Genomic DNA, 24186 nt, shown 5'->3' on the forward strand with positions numbered 1-24186 from the left:
CCACATTAATGCAACTCATTGTTTTGAACTCAAAGGAAATGAAAGGCCGAATTCGTGTCACCAGGTTGCTTTCTACTTAAAATTTGTTGCAAAGCAATTCCATTTTGCACAGTATTGTTGTTTTTGAAATAAGAGTGGATAAATCAGATTTGCACAAGTTCATAGTGTATGAAGATATTGGCCCTCTGGGCAAAATAAAAAAAGTGCATGTAAAAATATAAAAGATGATGCATTAAAACATTCCTTATTAGTAATTTTGTGAATCATTTTATGTGGTTAACAAAGAAGTGCTGATTCAGAGTAAAAATGTGGTATAGTGGTTATACACTATTTTACTGCTCAGGCAGGAAGAAACTGGACTGATTTAATATCACATATCTGAAAAAACACTAATTCACTCAATTTCCTATTTTAAACATAGCAAAAAGTGTGAAATTACATTTCTCCTTTTTATGTCCTATTATTGCACATGTTTTTTGGGTGCAGATCTTGCTTCCTGCATTCTTTATTTTTCCTGTGGGAAAAATGGTTAAAATATGTGTACTCCCTGATTTGCACCAGTCTAAACCTTTACTTAATATGGTGCCGAGTTTGCAATTGTGCGAGCTGTAGGTTGCAACTAGATGTCTGTGCCATGGAAATGAACAATGACCTCTTGAAATGTATGTACAATTTCTACAGGCTTTAATTCTCCTCTTTCCATGGATGTGATTTCACAACATAAGGCCTGTATTTTTTTAGTGTTATATAGCGCATACTAGACCCGAAGATATCAGGTATCAGAGTGCTGTACATGAGCACCAGTTTCATTACACAAGGACATATTCATTTTGTTAGGCACAGGGAGATTAAGTGATTTGCCCAGAATCACAGGATGTTCAGAGTCGTTGCCGAGACTTGAACCCTGTTCCCCAGCTTCGAGATCATCTGATCTAGCCATAAGGATACATCCTCTACAGATGGGTATCCCATCAAAAGCATGACGGGATAGCCCCTTCCGTCTTATTACAAATACAATATGTTATAAAGAACTTATAATAAATCAGTTGATGGAACATACGTCACATTTGTGATGGAGCAACATGTCCCCCAAAACTTTAAATCAGACCCTTAGATTTTTGGTACAGAAATTAATAGGGTGTCTCTCAGAGGTGTACTCTTCAGACAAGAGATGTGTTCCAGTCATGACATAGCAAACTTGACACAGCAGCTCAGCATGCCAGTTCAATATGCAGATGTACTAGAAAGTAGGGGAGTTACACTTTATGCAGACCAATGTTGCAGTTGAATTCTGATTTGGGCAACAAATAAGAGTTCAATGTAGATTAAAAAAAAGATGAATATGGACTGGTATTCGCTGCATCAAACAGAAATTGCATCTCTTTGCATGAAGGGTGTTCTCAGGTAATGTTACAAAAACGAACTTAATAAAGGTGTACTCTCCCCACACTCCCCAAGCATCAAACAGAGCCCCACCGTTACACCATTGCAAGTACACACCAAGGCTAAACCAAAATTTCTGGTTGACTGTAGAAGCAGTCTTCATTACAGGACAGAATGTTCTGAGAATAAGACTGAGGCATTGTTCCATTTCTGGTTCTAAAAGAGAAAATAGAAAAAACATCAATAATAAAAAAAAAAGATGAATAAAAACTTGAAATGAAGAGTGTGCTGTAAAGCTTATGTTTTTTTATAATACATTTTTGTAAAATAACTTGATGTATTGCTTTCTAAATGTTCTACTCAGCAGACCATAAAACTTCAAACCCTCAAGGTATATGGGAACCAGGTTTCACCAACTTTGATACAGAGAAATGAGGACCTTTCTTTTCTGACAAAATGACTGCAACTCTTCCTTAACATGACTCACACAAGTAAGACTTTACTACAATTTTTGCATCTTGGTGTAGTCGACACTTTTCTGCATGTACAGCAACGTTTATACTAACAGTTCTGGAGAAAGCAAGTAGGGAGTCTAGCCAAGGGAGCCTCTGTTGCCTAAGCCAAGCCAAAACAATGTTCCCAAAATGCATCTTTTCACAACGCACGTTACGCAATCGACCTTTATCAGTAGGCAGAAAAGAAAGTTTCTGTGACGGGGTCGGGGAATATGGCTTTGCAGACTTACCTGTTTCACCTCTCTTTGAACAGCATTCTGGGACATGGCGACGCAGCGAAGAACCGTACGACTCGGAACCAGAGGACGATGCGGAATCCTGTTACTTTAACTGGGCGGAGTTGGACACCGAACACGATGTTGGTTACGCCCACTCAAGCCCGCTAAAAGCCGCCCCAGACGATGCACAGGTGTGTGTTACACCCGGAGATGAAGGAAGATTGCACGCCGGACTACACACCGGACCAGGACGAGAAGCAGACGGTAACAGAGGACTGCCCTTCGGACCAGGACGAGAAGCAGACGGTAACAGAGGACTGCCCTCCGGACCAGGACGAGAAGCAGACGGTACCCGAGGACTGCTCTTCGGACCCGGACGAGAAGCAGACGGCATCCGAGGACCACCCTTCAGACCAGGACGAGAAGTAGACGGTACCCAAGGACTGCTCTTCGGACCCGGACGAGAAGCAGACGGTATCCGAGGACCACCCTACGGACAAGGAATAGAAGCAGACGAAAGGAGTCCAGGAGTAAAGACCACGGAGCAACAACGGACTACAAAACCCGACGGGGACAATCAAGGAGCGGACCGAAAGAACGAGGAAGACGACAAGCCAGGAGGCCAACAGGAAGGCGCTTCGCCCAGCCACACTTCATCGAGGGAAGTGTGGCTACCAGAGGTACGATCACGGCTTTCAGGCTGGGGGGGTTTTAAGTGGTTTAAACCACGGAAGTAAAACTATCACTCACCCCATGCACTACCCTCCCCTCACTATCCAACTCTAGTGAAAGAAGTGTGCACGTGTGAGTCCTCACTCCCCACCCTGTACGATGGTCCACAACCAGTTAAACTAAAACGCTGTTTGTTTCCTTTCTTGCCGGCGGAGTTTACCCGACATCGTGGAGGAGAAGGCCTGGACCACCAGTCCCAGAAGCCCTCGGGACACACGCCGAACGGCTGCTGAGAAACGCTATCAGAGACTCTCTAACGAGTTTGACTCCACGTTACCGTATTACCAGAAAGCAATACGACGTAAACGTTTATTGAAAGCAATAAAACCAGCGTTACCCAAAGCACCCGTGTCTGTAAGTCTGTTAGACAGTGCGGTATCTGCCGCCACGAACCCTTCTAGTGAGCAAGATAACCCCGAAGTGCCACAAGTGGTGGAGAATGCGGGCACGCCGATAGCCATCTGTGAACCAAAGATGGAGGAACTACTACAACGCCTAGTGAAAGGCCAAGAACAGTTGGGCTGGGCTGTAGAACAACAATTAGCTACTGCACAAGCCGACAGAGACGCTCTCAGAGACAGTGTGGTAAAAACCCTCGGGGAATTACAGCCAATCAGGATCGATACCACCGGAACTCCAGTGAGAGAAGTAAGACAAACAAATCCTACCCCTTCAGGAATTTCTTTACAAAAATATGTAGCAGGAGAAGACCCAGACGCTTTTCTAATTAATTTTGAAAGAGTGGCACTGGCTTGTGGTTGGCCGTTAGAGAAGTGGCCGTTTTTTTTGGCGCCATTGTTAACTGGAGAAGCTCAAGCGGCATACCAAGTAGCTAACGGTAACGGTCAGACACCGTATGCACAAATCAAGACTATCATTTTAGACCACCTGGGGTTGGACGCAGAGGCATATCGAGTCCGGTTTCGGAAAGAGAGAGGAAACCCAGGTGAAAATCCAAAGACCCTGTTTTTTCGTTTAAAGGCCGCAGCTGATAAATGGTTAACTCCAGTTCAAAGTTCGAAAGAAGACATAATGGACAAAATTTACTTAGAACAGTATCTGGAAGCCCTGCCGTTTGGTACTCAACGCTGGTTACGGCAACATTCAAATCTGACAACCGCACAAGCCATGGAGATGGCTTCCACGTATGCGAGAGCACAGCCGAAATTACATCCCATGGAAACAGAAAAAAATACCAAACCTCCGATGCGAATTGACAGAAAAGTTAAACCACCTCCCGGGGTACCTATGCCCCGACCACCGAATCAAGAGGCCCCCCCATTAAGAGGTCCTCAATGCTTTGAATGTGGGACATGGGGTCACATTTCCAGGTTTTGTCCCAAGAAAAGAATGCAAGAAGAACCCATGGAAGTCGGTTACCTACCCCGACCCGTCATGTTTTCAGCAGAACTCGGAGGCGCATATCACGTGAGTGTTCAAGTCAATGGCAAAACCGTTAAAGCTCTGTTAGACTCAGGGTGTAAGCAGTCTGTAATACAGGGCAGGTTTGTGTGTGAATCACAGTTAGTACCCGACTCACTAGTTAACATTAAGTGTGTGCACGGAGATGTGAAAAGTTACCGAGTCGCTTGTGTACCATTAAAATTGGAAGAAGGACGACAGGTAATAGTGAAAGTTGGAATAATGAACAATCTGCCAGAGGAACTATTACTCGGAACTGATAATCCACATTTTTTAGATCTGTTCTCGAAAAGACTAAGTAATGAGAGCGATGTCAAACCAGTACTAATAGCTCCAGAACCTTGGGAGGGGGATCGAAATTTCCGGTTTGCCCAAGCAAACGATAACACTTTGCACAACGCCTGGGAACAAGCCCATGCCGATCAAGGTAACCCAAACCCCAGGTATCCCCGGATTGTAATCCAGGATGACTTGCTGTACAGACAAGCAAAAGAGAATGAACCGAAACAGTTACTAGTCCCAGTGTGTTTTAGAGAACAAATCATGTTCTATGCGCACACACATCTCCTAGCTGGACACACAGGTAGTGAAAAAACGACTCAGAATATTTTGAAGAACTTTTACTGGCCAGGAGTTTATCAAGACATCAAGAAACACTGCCAGAGCTGCGACGTTTGTCAGCGGAAAAACTTACAGAAACCTGCGGCTGTCCCATTACAACCGTTACCCATAATAGGGACACCATTCGAGAGAGTTGCAATGGACCTTATCGGACCTCTTCCACGGACAAGTAGGGGTAATCAGTATGCTCTTGTCATTGTGGATTATGCCACCAGATACCCAGAGGCGTTCCCATTAAAGAATCCAACCTCTAAGAACATTGCAGAGAAATTCCTTGAATTGTTTTCACGTGTTGGATTTCCAAAGGAGATTTTAACGGATCAGGGGACCCCATTTATGTCTCGAGTCATGAAAGAGGTCTGTCAATTGTTAGACCTACACCAGATCAAGACGTCGATATACCACCCCCAGACAGACGGTCTGGTAGAACGTTACAATGGAACTCTGAAAGGCATATTAAAAAAAATGCTCACAGCCAACCAAAAAGACTGGGACCGTCTCCTTCCTTTGGCCTTGTACGTTATCAGAGGCCAAAAACAAAGCAGTCTTGGATGCTCATCCTTTGAAATGTTGTATGGACGACAGCCAAGGAGTCTTTTAGACATGACGAAGGAATATTGGGAGGCTGAACCTACTGGAGAAACGAAAACCTTACTTGAATATAGTCAGTCTCTAAAAAACCAGATTGGCAAGATCCGGGAACTCGCCTTTGCAGAGTTAGAGAAAAGTCAATCTAAACAAAAACATAATTACGACAAGGGGAAGAAATGGAGAAAACTCGAGCTAAACGACTGGGCCCTTGTTCTATTACCCTCCACCTCAAAACGGTTTCAAACGGAATGGCAGGGACCCTATCAAGTCATTGAAACTATCGGGAACACTACATATCGACTAAGACTATCGAGCAGAAGAACCCAGGTATTCCATATAAATGTCTTGAAGAAATGGCTCGGAGCTCCTCCACTCATAGCCTTTGCCGAGAACAAAACCCGAAAGGAAAACACAGTATCCCAGTTGGTAATCAACGATGAACTACACCAGGAACAACGAGAACGCTTACAAGTGGTTCTACAGAACTGTGAAAATATATTTTCAGACCTACCAGGTTCCACGACTATGGCTGAACACAAGATTGAAACGCCTAAAGGAACCATAGTAAAACAACGGCCCTACAGGATACCGGCCGCCAAAAGAGAAGCGATCAGCAAGGAAGTAAAAGAGATGCTTCGCCTAGGAGTCATACGTCCCTCAAGGAGTGAATGGTCCTCGCCGATCGTAATGGTTCCGAAACCCGATGGGAGTAGCAGATTCTGCATGGATTTCCGCGCCCTCAACGCTGTGTCCACGTTTGATGCCTACCCCATACCCAGGATAGATGAAATGATCGAGAAGTTGGGAGAAGCCAGGTACATCACCACCTTAGACCTGACAAAAGGGTACTGGCAAGTACCATTACGGGAGGAAGACCGCAAGAAAACCGCGTTTTCAACACCAGACGGGTTGTTCGAGTTTACGGTATTACCGTTTGGATTGCATGGAGCCCCGGCAACCTTCCAGCGACTAATGAACGAAGTCTTGCGAGAACACCAGGCATACAGTTCTGCTTACCTGGATGATATCATCATTTTCAGTCCAGACTGGGAGAGTCACCTTCGCCACCTAGAGATAGTCCTACGACAACTCGCCAAAGCAGGATTACACATCAATTCCAAAAAGTCCCGGATTGGATTTCAGAAAGTGAAATACCTTGGATATGTATTGGGCCGTGGACTCATTGAACCTCAAGATGAAAAAGTAAAAGCCATTGCAGACACCCCATTTCCCTCCAATGTGCGCGAGATGAGGGCCTTTCTCGGATTAGTGGGATATTACAGGAGATTTATCCCTTCCTTTTCCGACATTGCAGCTCCACTGACCAACACTCTAACGAAGCACAGTTCGAAAACGGACTTTTTGTATCCCACACCGGAAATGAGGACCGCTTTTTCAAGCCTCAAAAAGGCGATAACTTCGCGCCCAGTGTTGACGTCACGAGACTTTAACAAACCATTCATCCTCCACACGGACGCCTCAGACTTCGGGGTTGGAGCTGTATTGTCCCAGCTAACTGAAGAAGGTCTTGAACATCCCATCCTGTACATTAGCAGAAAACTTTTTCCCAGGGAGGTGAAGTACCCGACGATCGAAAAGGAATGTTTGGCGATTAAATGGGCTGTGGATAAATTGAGATACTACCTAGAGGGCCGCACCTTCCGATTGTACACTGACCACGCCCCACTCCAATGGATGAGTCGCAATGCCTCCAACAATCCCAGAGTCATGAGGTGGTTCTTGTCCTAACAGCCCTTTTCTTTCCAGGTGTTGCATCGTAAGGGGAAAGACAATGCCAACGCTGATTTTCTCTCCAGATATCCTCTCCCCGAACGGGAGAATCCTAGGGGGGAGGTATGTGACGGGGTCGGGGAATATGGCTTTGCAGACTTACCTGTTTCACCTCTCTTTGAACAGCATTCTGGGACATGGCGACGCAGCGAAGAACCGTACGACTCGGAACCAGAGGACGATGCGGAATCCTGTTACTTTAACTGGGCGGAGTTGGACACCGAACACGATGTTGGTTACGCCCACTCAAGCCCGCTAAAAGCCGCCCCAGACGATGCACAGGTGTGTGTTACACCCGGAGATGAAGGAAGATTGCACGCCGGACTACACACCGGACCAGGACGAGAAGCAGACGGTAACAGAGGACTGCCCTTCGGACCAGGACGAGAAGCAGACGGTAACAGAGGACTGCCCTCCGGACCAGGACGAGAAGCAGACGGTACCCGAGGACTGCTCTTCGGACCCGGACGAGAAGCAGACGGCATCCGAGGACCACCCTTCAGACCAGGACGAGAAGTAGACGGTACCCAAGGACTGCTCTTCGGACCCGGACGAGAAGCAGACGGTATCCGAGGACCACCCTACGGACAAGGAATAGAAGCAGACGAAAGGAGTCCAGGAGTAAAGACCACGGAGCAACAACGGACTACAAAACCCGACGGGGACAATCAAGGAGCGGACCGAAAGAACGAGGAAGACGACAAGCCAGGAGGCCAACAGGAAGGCGCTTCGCCCAGCCACACTTCATCGAGGGAAGTGTGGCTACCAGAGGTACGATCACGGCTTTCAGGCTGGGGGGGTTTTAAGTGGTTTAAACCACGGAAGTAAAACTATCACTCACCCCATGCACTACCCTCCCCTCACTATCCAACTCTAGTGAAAGAAGTGTGCACGTGTGAGTCCTCACTCCCCACCCTGTACGATGGTCCACAACCAGTTAAACTAAAACGCTGTTTGTTTCCTTTCTTGCCGGCGGAGTTTACCCGACATCGTGGAGGAGAAGGCCTGGACCACCAGTCCCAGAAGCCCTCGGGACACACGCCGAACGGCTGCTGAGAAACGCTATCAGAGACTCTCTAACGAGTTTGACTCCACGTTACCGTATTACCAGAAAGCAATACGACGTAAACGTTTATTGAAAGCAATAAAACCAGCGTTACCCAAAGCACCCGTGTCTGTAAGTCTGTTAGACAGTGCGGTATCTGCCGCCACGAACCCTTCTAGTGAGCAAGATAACCCCGAAGTGCCACAGTTTCACATTGTTTTTTCCCTGGATTCACTTGCACCTTTTTATGACGGTGATTAAGGAGTTCAGAATTATAGCAGAGTTGCTGCATTTCCTTGTACAAATAAAGGCTTAATAATAATAGTTAAGTAGCTAGTTGGTGTAGAGCTGTTTTACTTTTTAACTGTTTTTTAGCAAGCGACATAATGAAATAACACTTGTAAGGAACATCTTCTGCTGGTATGTGGTGCTGAAATGTGTATCTGCAATTTGAAATGACCACAAACGTCAACAAATCTAAAACAATATTCATCATTTTAACATAATACCCAAAATAGCAGCAATACATTTTGTCCTTCAAAAGTGGCTGTCAGTGGACCTGTATTTAGCTAAAGTTACAACCATACACTTCTAAGGCCTCTTGCTGGAGTTGCATATTTTGAAGCTTCCTGATGGCATGCTTGTTTCTTTCATGAGCACTGTCTAAAAAGGAATCATTTTAGAGTTTATGTGTATACCCATTATGACACTTGGTAGAAAAGCATAGTAGTGATGTTTTATTTCCTTCATTTCAGTTGTCACATTCCTCACAAATGAAGTGTTTTAAATATGCAGGTTAAAATGACAAAAATGCACGGGCCTCTATTCTCAATGCCACCATTGTTTGAAATATTTGTAGGAGAGAACTTAAAATTACTGTGTATGGCTTTTTTCTGCTTTCAATTTGTATTGTATATGCAATGCTAGTGATTGACCCATTTTCAATAACCACTATAAAATGTATAAATCCACAATACTGTCATTGGTTTATTCAATATGTGAAAAACCTTTCACAAGCAATGTATTAAGGGACCTAAATGAACAAGCCAACATCTGTTGGAACATGTTTCAAAGCCCACTCTCTGTGTATTTGAGTGTGGTGATGGCATGAGCCATAGTAAGATAACACTATTTGCAGCCAGACCTAAAAGTAATGTAGATTCCAGTAGATTCAACAAACAAAGAGAACAAGATCAAAGCTAAGTTTCAATCAAGCCAGTCATCATGGTCATCAGAAAAAGTCTGCCTTGCAGGGAACCCATTTGGTTTATCGAAGAAACCTCACCCACCAAACTAGTTGGTGGCATGCTTCATCATACGGTTCCCACCCAGGGGGCAAGTGCCTCCTAGGTGTGCTTTGACGCCTCATTACAGCTGAGCTGTTTTTATTGTTGTGTTTCTTTTTGGTGAGGAGTAAATACCATGAGAGTGAAAAATTAAGGTTAAAACTATCTCCGGGGTACCAAATTCTTTATTATGTGGTCCCTGGGGTAGGGTTCAAAGCAAGTTATTTGGATGTGAGTGAGAGAGTGTGATCTTGCACGTCTCTTAAAGGGTGTGAAATGGTCTACATGTTTCAGCCAATGCGTTTCCAATTAATTGTCTTTCTTCAGGACCTGTGGTTCAGAGTAAAAATAGCCCTGAACCTACATGAACTAAGCATACATGCTAATGTGTGCATAGGTGTGTAAGGTACATAACTTACGGTTACGGTTCACCGTCAGATTTGATCATTTATGCATGAGAAAAGGAGACACAACATAATTACAAACAATTAAAAGGTCCCCCATGGTAGGGACCTGTCATCCATGCATGTGTCCCGGGTAGTTAATTATCCTCTACTGATAGGTGTGCCTGTGAGAGTAGTGGTTGCATCGTCTGGCATGCAGCACTGAATGCAGGATGGCTCTACTAGGCCTATGGCCTAGTAAATAGGGGCTATCAGATGGTAATTCAGATTTTTGAGAAAATCCGAATCACACTCGTGTGCCATCCGATTATAAATTAGCCTGTTATTACCATTTATTACCATTTAAAATTAAAACATCAAAATGCCCCAGCACGTCAATTAATAAGGCAGGGTGAGTCAAATAGACTGAGTACCTGGGCTGAGGAGAATAAGACAATCTTGGATATCCAGTACGGGTTCCTCCCAGGTCACTCGACAATGGCCCAGTGCCTCAACCTTTATCTGATCCTGGGTAAATACACCATCGCCCGCCCTGGGACGATCTACATGGCCTTCATGGATCTTTCCTCGGCCTTTGACTGTGTCAACCGAGGAAGGTTGTGGCAGTCCATGGAGGCCATGGGGGTGGAGCGATCTCTGGTGAATTTCCTAAGGGACCTTCACAGAGATACCAAGGCCAACATCCGATACTCAATAGAACTGAAGGTATACAGGAATTTTAACACCGAACGGGGGGTACAACAAGGGTGCATTTTAGCGCCCTTTCTTTTTAATCTATATATTAACAACCTAGAAGGAGTTTTGCTGGACACGGGGGATGATTAGCCTTATGTAGGACAGAGAGGACTGCCTGTCGTGCTCTATGCAGGCGATGCAGTCCTCCGCACACGCACCCCTAAGGGTTTACAAACCCTACTTGACGCCTTTAATGGATTCATGACCAAGCGAGATCTGGCCATGAACAACACCAAATCCTACATGATGCAGGTGGGGTCTAGTTCCAAAAGTAAGTACATTTTTGCTGTGAATGGAACCAGAGTGCCCACCTGTTCAACCTTCTCCTATTTGGGTGTTCTTTTAGATCACCGGCTTAACTGGGTAGCACTCCTAAATAAAAAAAGGCGCGAATTTACAAGGGAAAATGCCGCTTTATTCGGATTTGCCAACAAAATGGGCAGTCGACCAGTGGCAGCTTTGTTAAAAATATATTGAGCCAAAAGTCTATCGATAGCCAGCTACGGGAGTGACACATGGGGTACACTGGCCTTGTAGGCCTACAGGTGACTGAAAATAACTTTTTTAAACAACTACTGAGCGTCCCAAAAGGGACAGCGAATCTGTCAGTCCACGAAGAAACTGGTTTACCCTATGTAAGTGACACGCTGGCCTTACGCCCGTTGACCTTTTGGCCTCAATGTTGGCTCAACAAGCACCTAGGTCTTACACATAACCTTATGAGGGACATTTTAAACTTAGATCACAGGACCAAAATGCCCTGGATCAAGTATTCAAAATCTTGGGGCATATTATCAAGGGGGTTTATCTCCGCTTTTTTGGCTTTAAAAGCCAAGAAAGAGGAGTTAAATTATCTCCCTATTACCTAGCTGTCGCTAACACCAGTTAGCGACAGCTAGTAGGAGATAGCGACCATCTTGGGCCCCGCTTTGCATGTCAGTGATATTTATCACTAATGACATGCAAAGTGGGCGTGCCAAGATGCTAGCGACTGGAAACAGTCGCTAACATCACTATCTCCTATTACCAACTTTTGGAGATATTCGCGCTAAGCGCGAATATCTCAAAAAGCTAACACCTGCCCCTGAGCAGTTCTTAGCCATGTTATCCAATGGTAGGTGGATAACATGGCTAAGAGCATTAGCTCGGTAATGCATGAATATCGCTGACTTTTCAGCGATATTCATGCATTTCGGCCGATTTTTATCGCTTAGAAGATAAACCTTGATAATAGCAACGTTCCTTAGCGATACAAATCGCCGCAGCTCGGCGATAAAAATATCGCTGCTAAACCAACATACCGATAATTATTGCTAGTTGTTGGTAATATTCCCCTAGTTTTAACGATCTGGGACGTCTGGACTTATTCACAAAACCTGAAGGTATAACTAGAAAGGATATAACGTTCGTAAAACACTCCTTTATTCTCAACAAAACCTGACGCTTAAAACCTCCCCAGATATGGAACCATATCTGTCCTTGCCAATATCTGCATATGATCGTTTTCTACTTACTAGGTTTAGACTAAATCTTTTCCACCTGTTATTAGCAGTACCAAGGGAAAGTCACAAAGGGAAAGTGTTAGCATCCTGTGGCTGCGACAACAAGTCTCCACAGGATCTGCTCCACTTTACGTTCCTCTGTAAATACTATGAAATGCCCATATCCCTTTTTTTAAAACCCATTTCAAAAAAGTTAAATTTCCGGCATATACGTCCAGCTCTTTTTTACCTGCAGTTGCTGAATCCCAAATGTGTCCCTTTTGTGGCCGTTTTTTTAAAAAGTGCAATGAAATGTAGAAAAAGTCTAGATTTTTAATTGGATATTGTATTTTTAAGGTTCTTTTTAATATGAAAATGTTTTTATGTCACCAACATCTCTACAACGAAGTAATCAATTTCCTGTTAATGTCTTGCCGTAGGGTAACGAAAATGTATTATGTGTTTGTACTGTATCTTGGATTATTTACCTTTTATGGTTTCTGAAAATGAAAACCGAATAAAGTACTTTTGAATTTGAATTTGAGTCAAGGAAGGTGCATAAGGATATTATAGCAGACTGTCAGAATAAAATGCAAGTGTCAGCAAATGGTTTTTAAGTACAAACTACTTAATGCACTAAACTTTTTCACAACATAGTTCCCGGTGGGAGGCGGTGCCTATTGTCACACTCTGTACATGGTAGTAAGGGTAAAAAAAACAGGCAAAAAATGGTTTTAACACAGGCTGTACCTGTCATGTGACATCTCAAGTGAGTGGTATTGTGCTTTAGTTACTCACTGCATCAAGGTCAGCCGCCTGCATACTTACATACTCATTCGTCTCTTCTGGGATCTCGGTGAAGCAGTGTTCCCGGGAGGTTTAAAAGACTACATCATCCTTCCTACAGTAATGAGCGGTGCACATTGACAAGGGGATGAGGCTTTCTGATCAGTTGGGGTGAGCCCCTCTGGTGAATTAACCTTTACCTCTCAAGGACAGTGGAAAATCACAAGCCATCTAAAAGCACTTTTGTCATCCTTTGGGACATAGAACCAAAGCGGTTCAGGGTAAGTTATGCACCCTAAACACCTATGCACACCTTAGCGTGTATGCATAGTTCATGCAGATTCAGGGCTATATTTACTCTGAAGCATAGATCCTTAAGAAAGCCAATCAATTGCAAAATTAATTGGCTGAAACATGTAGACTATTGAACACCCTTTAAGAGACGTGTGAGATCACAATCTCTCACTCATGTCCAAAGAACTTGCGTTTAACACTACCCCTTAGACCACATAATAAATAATTTGGTACCGCGGAGGTAGTTTTAACCTTAATTTTTCACTCTCACGGTATTCACTCCTCACCAAAAAGAAACTCAACAAAAAAAAATATCCGCTGTAATTAGGCATCGAAGCACACCTAGGAGATACTCGGCCCCCTGGGTGGGAACCCTATGATGGAACATGACACCAACTAGGTTGGTGGGTGAGGGTTCTTCCATAAACGAAATGGGTTCCCTGCACTGGAGAGTTTTTCTGGTGACCCTGATGACTGGTATAATTGAAGCTTAGCTTTGAGTTTGTTCTCTTTCTTAGTCTAATTCAAGGTTAGTGGAGACGAACGAGCGCCTATGTTCCCTCCTCACTTTTCTTCTTTTGTTAAGTAATTCCAGTAGATTGCCACAGATCACAGTGTTCCACAACTAAATAGCATTATTTCAAATTACCGTATAGAATTGCCATTTGATGGATGGCCCAAAATACAATCTCCTCTGGAATAGAAGGCACCGTAAATAGATTTACAATCCTAGAGGATATTGAACGTGGTATCCCCTTGGTAAGCGCAATTTGACACATTAATGCCATCCTTTCAAGTTCAGCTGCATTCTCCTAAATATGCAGAAAAAGGAAATATTGGTAATTTGAATGATTTATGACAAACAAGAAGAGACAACAAACCCAAAACAAGAATTAAGTAAAACGTATCAGGCATTGAGCAGTTATTGTGACACAGGAGAGGCTTAAACCCATCATTAAGGGCCTGATTATGAGTTTGGTGGCTGGGATACTTAGTCACAAACATGATGGATATCCCGTCCACCTAATTAGATCCATGGATATAATGAAGTTGTAATATTGCAGACAGGCTATCCCTCAAGTTTGCGGCACACTAACCCTTTCCGGCAAACTCGGAATCAGGCCCTACGACTCAATCAACAATAAGACAGAACCGGAGCAGATAAGAGAAATATATTCACTCCTTGAAATACACCAAGTAGAACCATGAGTTGCCAAAACAGATTGAAAATAAGGATGTAGCCTAAGATTTCTTGAGCACTAACAGCAAGAAAGTGTATAGGATAAAGATGGGTCATATATAGAATAAATATAGTGGTGCACCCGTTAACAATATCAGAAATTCTTGCCTCTATTTCACATCCAAGATAGTTTTATTTTTTATAAATGTATGTCTTTCTGCACTGCAGAGAATACCAAAAGCGATTGATACCATTTAGAGTGTGCACCAAATGTATTTCTAGGGACTGGCTGGGAGGTGTGAACTATTTTCATAGCCACTTTCTGTACTTGAAATGGGCATTACAATCAAAAGTAATTAATTGCATGTGGCTATTCTCTAGACTTGTATTAACTTACAGGTACATGCATCATTGTTGGCTTTTGCGATTTCTTAATTGCGATTTTTAAGGAATCGCAATTAAGAAATCGCAAAAGCCTATGCATGAAGAAATCACTGAAAAATTAGCGATTTCTTAAAATTCCTTAATTGCAACTCGCAAATTGCGAATCCCAATTAAGGAATACCTTCCCATTCATTCCTATGGGCCTAGTGGCCCACAGGAATGAATGGGAAGATATTCTCAATATTCGATTAGCAATTAGCGAATCGCAAATTGAGAATGCTTTTTCAAGGGTGCAGGGGTGTCCAAAGCACACCCTGTTGCACCCCTGAAATCAATCTATGCACATATGTTGTGTACACACATGCCCTTAGGGCATGTGTCCGTACAACATGAAACTTTGAAAAATGCACAAAAGTGCATTTTTCAAAGTTTTGGCAAATTATCATGAGGTTCAACCTCATGGTAATTTGCTCCCCCTAATTGCGAATTTGCAATGTTTTTTAAGTTTCATGCATTGCATTTAAGGAATCGCAAAATGCGATTCGTTAAATGCAATCGCAATTTGAGAATTTGCAAATATTTGCGAATTCTTTAATTGCAAGGGCCTTCACCCTTCATGCATTCCAAAAGCAGATTTTGCGATCGCAAACGGCCGATTTTTGCGAATCGCACCGTTTGCGATTGCAAAATCCTTTGATGCATGTGACTGTTAGTGTTTTCTACCTATAAAATAGCTGTACTTTAATGTGTGATTTTGTGAAATATTTAACTTCTTTTCAAACACAATATATGACATAGAGACTGCAATATCTTTTTTTATCAGAACAAATAGTAAACAGGCTTTAAAAACACTGAATAATTATTTTAACAAACATTTATCTTATTTTAGGACTAACACTCTAAAAATGATGGACTGTTTTAGGTAGCAATAACGGGAAATACATGATAAAGCATCATGCCAATAAATCAAAAGTACTATAATAATAACATACATAAACTGCATCTTAATGACCATGAGATGTATTACAAAATAGGTCTACAACTGCTTAGTCTCTTTGTATATTTTGTTAAAAAGTTGACCTCTCCAGTGAAGTTCTGAACTCTCAGAGGCCAAAGAGTTGAGGATGTGTGGCACTTCCATGCTGTTCTGTTTTGTACTGCCAGCATATCGGACTGCATGTTGAAGTGGATACATTGCTTAACTTCATCTTTCTTTATGGGAATGACTGGGTCCCTGAGACTCCTCATGGCTCCTCCCAAAGTGTGCCTGGGTAGGTGTGCTAGCTTTGCACCGCTTCCCAAAGACATCTTCTGGGATCCAGTTTGCCTTTGTCAGTGCTTAGTAATTTGACAGAAAAACCTGGACAAAAGTGGTCCCTCATTTGTATGGGGCTAAACCTAACAAGTGGTTTAATGCATCTTGACACACTGAGGGGGTGAAATGGGTGTAAGTACAAACCTTGTTAAAAAAGGACCCGCACATGCCTTGGCAGCATCTGCTGCAAAACAGAAGGCTCAATGGGGTGCAAAAAAAGGAGCTAGCACCACCTATTTCCTGTGCACTTTGCTGATCTAGGGCCCGATGTAGGTAAATCCCATTTACCGATTTTGAAATACCGAATTTTACCGATTCAGTATTTCAAAATCGGTAAATGGGATGTAGGTCCCAACATCTGGATTCGTTACCGAATCCTTAAAGGGTGCAGGGGGTGTCACTTTGACACCCTCTAGCACCCCCAAAACGGGCATGTGTGCAATGTGGCACACAGACATGCCCTAAGGGCACGTCTGTCTGTCACATGGCACATGTGTACATGCACAAATGTGCATGTACACAGGAATCGGTATTTTACCATGGATTTGTATTCCATGGTAAAATACCGATTCTGTAAGCCATGTGCCAATAGAAAATTGGCTACCCACATAGCATTTTCGGTAATTTTACCGAATCGGTAAATATTACCGAATCGGTAAATATTACCGATTCGGTAATTATTACCGAATCGGTACTTATTACCGATTCGGTAATAATAACGATTCGGTAAAATTACCGAATATGTGCACCTACATCTCCCTAGCCCTTTACCGATCGGAAACGGCCGAAAATTGGTATTTTCGGCCGATTCCGATCGGTAAAGGTCTACCTACATCTGGCCCCTAGTCCATGAGGTGAAAATGACTGGTCAGGTCTAAACTGGGGTGGCATGGTGAGCAAAAGCTTGATGGATTTAACCCAGATCCCTTGACTGGGGTGAATGTTTTGATTTTTTTCTGCATTCCGTCCAGCAATAATTGTGTGTTTTGTGAAAAGAAATGCGGTTTCATCTCTCTCTCCCTTTCTTTCTCTCTCCTTTCTCTGTTTCTCACACACATACACAACTACACAAACAAACACATACGGACATGAACACACATTTCTGTGTGCACGTCAGGCACTAAAATAGGAAAGTAATTCTACAAAACACAAATCAAAATCTACAAGACAGCTTTGCTTTTGAATCTATAAGTCTGTTACATACAGATTGAATATATTTTGTGTTCTCAGCTCTTGCCTACATGTGGAATCTGGGCTCGCATATGATACTTGCTTGTCAACAGGCTTGTGAAAAGGCAGGTGCCCACCTGATAACACAGCTATTAAAAACACTGTGCCTGTTTCTATGATTTAGGCAAAAGCTGACAGTACTAGATGATGCAGACTATCCTTTTCTGAAAAATAATTTCTTTTTTTTCTACTTTATTTCCACCTTCTTTCCTTTCTTTCTTTTTTCTTGCTTTCCTGTCTCTCTTTCCATTTCCATTCTCACTGTATTTTATTCCCTCTTTCTTGCTTTCTCTTGTTCTCTCTCGTTCTCTATCTTTCTCACTTTCTTCCTATTTGTTTGCACTATTTCTTTCTTTAACACTTTTTGTGCAACCTTTTTCAGTTCTACCTCTTTTATCTTCTAAGCTTAATTTTTATTCTTGCTCTTTTCCCTTTTTTTCTCATTTCCATCTCTATTTGGTCCTTTTCCTCCATTTTCCCATTCTTTGTCTCTTTCTTACTTTTTTCCCCCTCTTTAAATCTCTTTATTTTTTCTCTTTTTCTTGGCATATTTCTTTTTTCCAACTAATTCCTTCTTCTCCACCTTTCTTTCTCTCCCTGTTTCTCTCAGTGATTCTTTCCTTTGTTCTTTCATTCTTTCTTTTTCTCCCATTTCTGTGTTTCTTTTTTCCATTTTTATTTTTATTTCTTTCACCTTTACTTGATTTCTCTCCTCTCCTTCTTTTCTTTTGTCCTATCTCTGTCTTTCTCAATGTCTTTCTTTCTCTGTATTTTTCTCTTGTTGTTTCCTTCTATCCCTCCTTTTGTTCAATCTGTTTTCTCTGCCTTCACTTTTCCTCCTCTGTTATTCTTTTTCTGTCTTCCTCCTTTTGTTGTATTTACCTGTTGTTCTTTTTTCTTTCTTTTTCTCCTTTCTTCATCCCCTAGTGACCTGATCTCCTTCATTCTTTTTTCTTCTACTTTCGTTCTCTTATTTTTTCCTTTCTTTCCTTTCTATTGTTTTCTCGTTGTCTTTTTCTTTCTCTTACCTTCTTTCGCTACTCTTTCTCTGTTGTGCTCTTTATTCTTTCTCCTTCTACCTCTTCCTTTGTCATGCCTTCTTTATTCTTACCCTCTTTTCATTCATACCTTCACAGTTTGATTCTTCGTTTTTCGTTTCTTCTTAATTTCTTTCTTCCTTCATTTCCTGTATTGTGCTCTTTTCTCTAGTAATGTAGATATTCACCTTTATTTTGCGGTCTTTCTGAATATCGCTTCCTCTTTCCTATTTAATTTGTTTTCTTTGTTTCTTGCCGTTTCCCCCTAATTCTTTCATTCTTTCCTTTTATTTTCTTTCTCTTCTCACTTCCTCTCTTTTTTCTCTCAGATCATTGTCTGTCTCTCTTTCTCTCACTCTCTCTAATTCACTCTCTTTTGTTCTTTCAAGGGCAAAGGGACACAGCTGATCCCCAAGGATCCCAAAAGTAAACCTTTGCAATGCATCTCCTGTTCTATTAATACTTTATGTTCCCTGTATCTGGAATGAGGTACTCTAGGGGAAGTATTTAAGTTATTTGGGGGCAGATGTATCAACCGTTTTGCGACTCGCAAAGGCCAAAATTCGCAGAATTTTGGCCTTTGCGACTTAGCAAATAGTCATTTTGCATGATTTAGAATGTATCAAGAATTTGCAAATTAAGAAATCGCAAAGATTTGCGATTCCTTAATTTGCCACAGCATTTAAGGAATCCCAAATTTTGTGATTCCTTAAATGCTATGTATGAAGCATTTTTCTGTTGCGAATTTTGGTTAAGGAATCGCAAATTACCACCAACTTGTAGTTGATGGTAATTTGCGAAGTCCTCAACAAATGCACAATTTAAAAAATTTTAAGGTGGCATGTGACGCGCACACATGCCCATGGGGCATGTATGTGCGCCATATGCACACATATGTACATTTCAGTGGTGCAGCAGGGTGTCTTTCAGACACCCCAGCACCCTTGAATTAATTCTCAAATTGCGATTAGAAAATTGCGAATTCGCAATTTGAGAATTAGTTCAAAATCATTCCTATGGGCCTCCTGGCCCATAGGAATGCATTGGAAATTATTCGCGAATTTGCAAATAAAGAATAATAAGGAATCGCTAAAAAATAGCGATTTTGTACATACATTCCATTTTGCGAATTCTAAATAGCGATTCCCAAAAAATCGCTATTAGAATTCGCAAATTGGAATCTTGATACATCCGCCCCTTGGTATCTATGTACATGTATAAACTCCCTATATTAGATAGTAGCTCAGGAAAGGTTGAAGACACCTGTTTTAAAGAGTGCTGACGGCAGTGTAGGCTGCATGTGGTGCTGAAGGATGTACATGTTAGCTAGTCGTACCTGATGTAGTTGCAAGAGTGTAGAACAGCAAACATTAGGAAGTAGGTTTCATGTATGATGTAGGTAGTGAAGGTGTGGTGTGTAAGTGCAGTGTAGGTGCAGGTTAGAGTTTAGCTGGTGATGTCAGATGTCCCTAAACATGTATCAGAGTGGCATGTTTACACTAGTTTGTATTGCAACCTGATGTTCACTGCACTCATTCTATAGAGGCAGACCATTTGAGGCACACTATTACTTCCTTCCTCAGGACACGCCTCATTATCAATATAATAATTCATCCCTATCAACTCTAAATTACCACTACACCAGAATAAAGGACCTAGAAGGATCACAGAAAATAACATGCAAATACTAGGTAACAAAATGATTAACTGTTGTCTTGTGAGTGCTTTCTGTAGAGAGATTCTCTACTAAAACTCTGAAATGGGAATAATAGAATATTGCACCCACAATAGTATCAGCAATGGCAACAAAAAAGGCAGCACTTTGTATTTTACTCCTCCTTAAAGGAAATAAATGAGAAACTGGTGTGTAAATGACAAAACTGTTTGGAAAATGCCATATTTTATAGTTAATTACTTTTCTGATTTTATTATCCATGTAATGGTTTTGAATAACCATGCACTTTACAAATAAAACTTACATACTTAAACTTACTCAGTTGAAAAGGTCATTGTTAAAAATAATGTGTGTGCACACAGTGATGCGTTAAGCGTTTGCATTTTAATTGAAATAGAAATACTATGACTGCATTTTACACTATGTGAAACCAAATATACCTTTTTACTGCAAGTACTACTGGACTAGCATCTAATATATCGTATAGGTCCACCTGACATAATCTGATGATGCAGAAGCATCTGGTGTCAATGCATAGTTATTCTGCTCTGCCTTCAATGCACATGCCCATGCACAAGATCAAAGTATGGCCATACAAACTGGATTTTCATATGGTGTACCTGCCTGTCTGAGTGCTACGGATTTACCCGCTATCACCCCTTATAATTTTTAATCTATCATCCTATGCCACATTCTATTGAAGGTGTGGTACCAGAATATCTTCGTCAGTATATTGTCTGAAATAAAAAATTTTAACAAACGTTGTACAAAAACGTTTTTGCCACATTTAGGACATGATGGTGATGTCAAATGATATTCTATATATAATATTCTGATATATAGTCCTATTGATTATTACATTCCCACCCACTGTAAAACTAAGTCTGTGCTGTCTTTCAAAGAGCTGCCACATTTCTTGCAGCTCAATGAGATCTCCAATCTAACATCCTGTGGTACATCCTACAAAATCCCTCCTATTCCCATTGGGTAAAAAATGTGACTTTTTCATGTCAAGAAGATCTTGCTATTTTGTATGCCTCATTGTATCTCCCATGTACTACTTTTGCTGGGCTCTTAACTCACATCTATTGCAGAGACAAGTTAATCTTCCAGTGCTAATTATTGCAGATACTCTAAGAGAGCCATCTGTATAACCCTGTTAACCATCCAATCACACCTTTGCTGGTTTCTATACTGGCTGCAAACCATGACGGAACTATCTGGGATACCAAAGGTCTGACTGAATGATCAGCAGTAATTCTGCTTTGCCGTGTCAGGAAAGATGCAGTGCTTTGCAGCCCCTGCCCGAAGGTCCTGAGGTTTTCCATGACTGAGTGAATGATCACCATCTGTCAGTGAGACCCTTTGCTTACCGAGCCTGTCAGGATGCGATCCAGAGTGTCAGCTGTCACAAACATGGTCCTCTTTGTCACCTCCCTTTGAGTGATGGTAGTATACATACAACGTACAATGGCTAGTTCCTGCAGGGGTGTTAACTGGGAGAAAAAGCACATTTCATACATGTGAACAACAGGATGAATCAGGGACTTATTCACAAAGTGCAACATACTACAAAATGTTTCCCCAAAACCTATATCTGAAGACCTCTCTTATCTTTTTTACAAGGAGATATCTACCCCACATGTACACCTACCGTTTTGTTCTACCTGTGGGAAGAACAGGGGTTCCTGGCTGGAAAATGGGAACTCTTATTACAAAATGATAGAGGTTTAGGAAAAGGTAAGGAGGGGAAAAGGAAGAATTATTGATGTGTTTAGGAAGAGACAAACATCCACCGCCAAAGGCTTAAGCTTCTTGCTATTTACAAACTGTACAAATGTTATTACTTCAGCCATACAGGTCATAACGTAGTTACAAATGTTTTTCGGGCCATATCTGGAGAAAGTGCAGTCACACAAGGCAAACTATTGAAATTGCAACACTATTCCATTGCAAATAATGGAGATATAAATGAATGTTAAAATACATGAACTTATTTTGACTTTTAAAACCTACGTATATACACATATAATTGTGTGTGTGTGTATATATATATATATTACCAACTGGTGGTCGCCAGTAGGTAGTTATAGTTAGGACCTATTTTCCATAGGAAATCCGCAACATTCTATTTGTGGGCTCCATATCTATGTGTGGGCTCCATATCTATTGTGTGGGCTCCATATCTATTATTACTTTTTAATGCAATTCTTCATGGCCTCCCAGCACCGTCCACGTGGGCTGGTGCAGAGATCATTCCGATCTATAAAAAAGGGTCCCCCATTGAACCTGCAAATTATAGGCCAATTAGCCTCCTTGATGTTACTCAAAAAATCTTTGCAGGGGTGTTATTAGAAAGACTACAGGATTGGATGGAAGACTGTGATGTTCTAACTCTGTTGCAAGCAGGCTTTAGAGCTAAAACTTCAACTGTAGATCAGCTGTTTAGCCTTCAGTTGATCTATTGGAAGCATGCGGTTCGGGAAGGTGGGAGCCTGTATCTTACCTTCGTGGATTTGAAATCAGCGTTTGATATGGTGGACCGTGACCAGCTGTGGAGCATCCTGCTGGACATGGGAATTCCACCATATCTTTGTTTCCAACTTAAACGCCTCCACGCGGGCACATACGCTAGAGTAAGATAAGACAAGAATGGCCAACTAACAGCCCCCTTCCCTGTCGGTAAGGGGGTGAGGCAGGGATGCGTGCTTGCGCAGAGCCTCTTCCTAAACGGTTTAATTGAAGATCTACTTGCCGCCAAGGATTTGGATTCCCCTAAAATATCATTCCGCAAATTTCCCGCACTAATGTTTGCGGATGACACCCTGCTCCTCTCGAAATCTCCGATGGGGATGCAGCGAGTGTTAAAGGAATTTAGGCAGTTTTGCAAAAAGAGGAACCTTGTAGTAAATATCAATAAAACAAAATATATGGTCTTCAATGTCAATTCCACTAACTGCCCACACCCAATGATGGATGACAGGCCGCTCGAGCGGGTCCATATCTTTGATTATTTGGGCCTTTCCCTAAATGATAAAATGGGTTGGGGTCCCCAAATCAACAAGGCCAATCTGAAGCTAACCCAGGCAATTGGGGGAATCCTAAAAGTCCAGAAGAGTTGTGCATTAAAGGTCATAAGCCCACCGCTAGAAATATACAGAGTCCAATGGGTCAGAATTGTGGGGGCACAGTCCATCTAATGCCCTGACCCTCACTGAAAATAGGTTCATTAGACAAATCCTGGCTTTGCCAACAAACACACCCCTAGTACCACTAAGGATGAATTTGGGTATCCTCCCAATGGTGGATTTAATCTCGTCCCGACCGTTGCTTTATTGGCAACGGCTGTGGAGTACACCAGAGTTGAGACACTATAGGGAAGAACTAAAAGCGGTAATGTCATCACTGGGGCTGTGTTTAGTATACCTTGGTTGTCCTTTGTTAGGGATTCTTTTCGAGCTATGGGCATGGAGGACTTATAGATCACTACCGAAGAATCTTGTCTAGCCATCCCTAAAAAAACTTTAGCTAAAGTAGTGAAAGAGTTTAAATTGACTAGCCTTATACAGGCAGTCAAAACTATGAGTTTAACACATGGGTTCTTGGATTTTAAGTCACATTATCAATTTAAGCAGGTGCTAGATTTAATACAGCCCCCATTAGCAAGGAAGTTGTTTCTGCAATTTAGATATGGGACGCTCCCGCTCTATGCAATAACTAATAAGTGGGCGGGCTCAACCCATTGCCTCTGTCCTGGATGCCTAGTGGAGGAGGAAACAGTAATTCATGTATTGTTCTTATGCTCGGCATACAAACAGGCCAGGTCTAAATGGGTTATACTATTGTGCAGAAAACTGGGCATTAGGAACCACCGTGAATTCTTTAGGATCCTAAAATCTGACACTGACCCAGTTTATGTTGCTTTACTTTCGAAATTGCTCCTTGCTATGTGGTCTAAACGAAGGTATTTGTTAAAGACTGGCACTTAGTTTTGCTTTTTTATTACCTGTGATTCTCCACTCTGTTATAGTTAACCCTGCAGCAAGGCATCTGGAGTTAAA

At 42.1% G+C, this 24186-nt stretch overlaps 1 protein-coding gene across 1 annotated transcript in view; it reads right to left on the bottom strand.

Annotated features, from left to right (window-relative positions):
* LOC147749196 (uncharacterized) overlaps positions 1 to 24186 on the bottom strand; it is a 131043-nt gene that overhangs the window by 431 nt on the left and 106426 nt on the right. Inside the window, exons 4-6 of the mRNA XM_086929555.1 lie at positions 21499 to 21621; positions 13954 to 14116; positions 1501 to 1599 (exon numbers count right to left, since the gene is read on the bottom strand). Coding sequence (XP_086785681.1) covers positions 1501 to 1599; positions 13954 to 14116; positions 21499 to 21621 — 385 coding nt within the window. The remainder of the gene's footprint in view (positions 1 to 1500; positions 1600 to 13953; positions 14117 to 21498; positions 21622 to 24186) is intronic.

The sequence above is a fragment of the Lissotriton vulgaris genome, chromosome 1_1, assembly GCF_964263255.1.
Source record: "Lissotriton vulgaris chromosome 1_1, aLisVul1.2, whole genome shotgun sequence".
NCBI lineage: Eukaryota > Metazoa > Chordata > Amphibia > Caudata > Salamandridae > Lissotriton > Lissotriton vulgaris.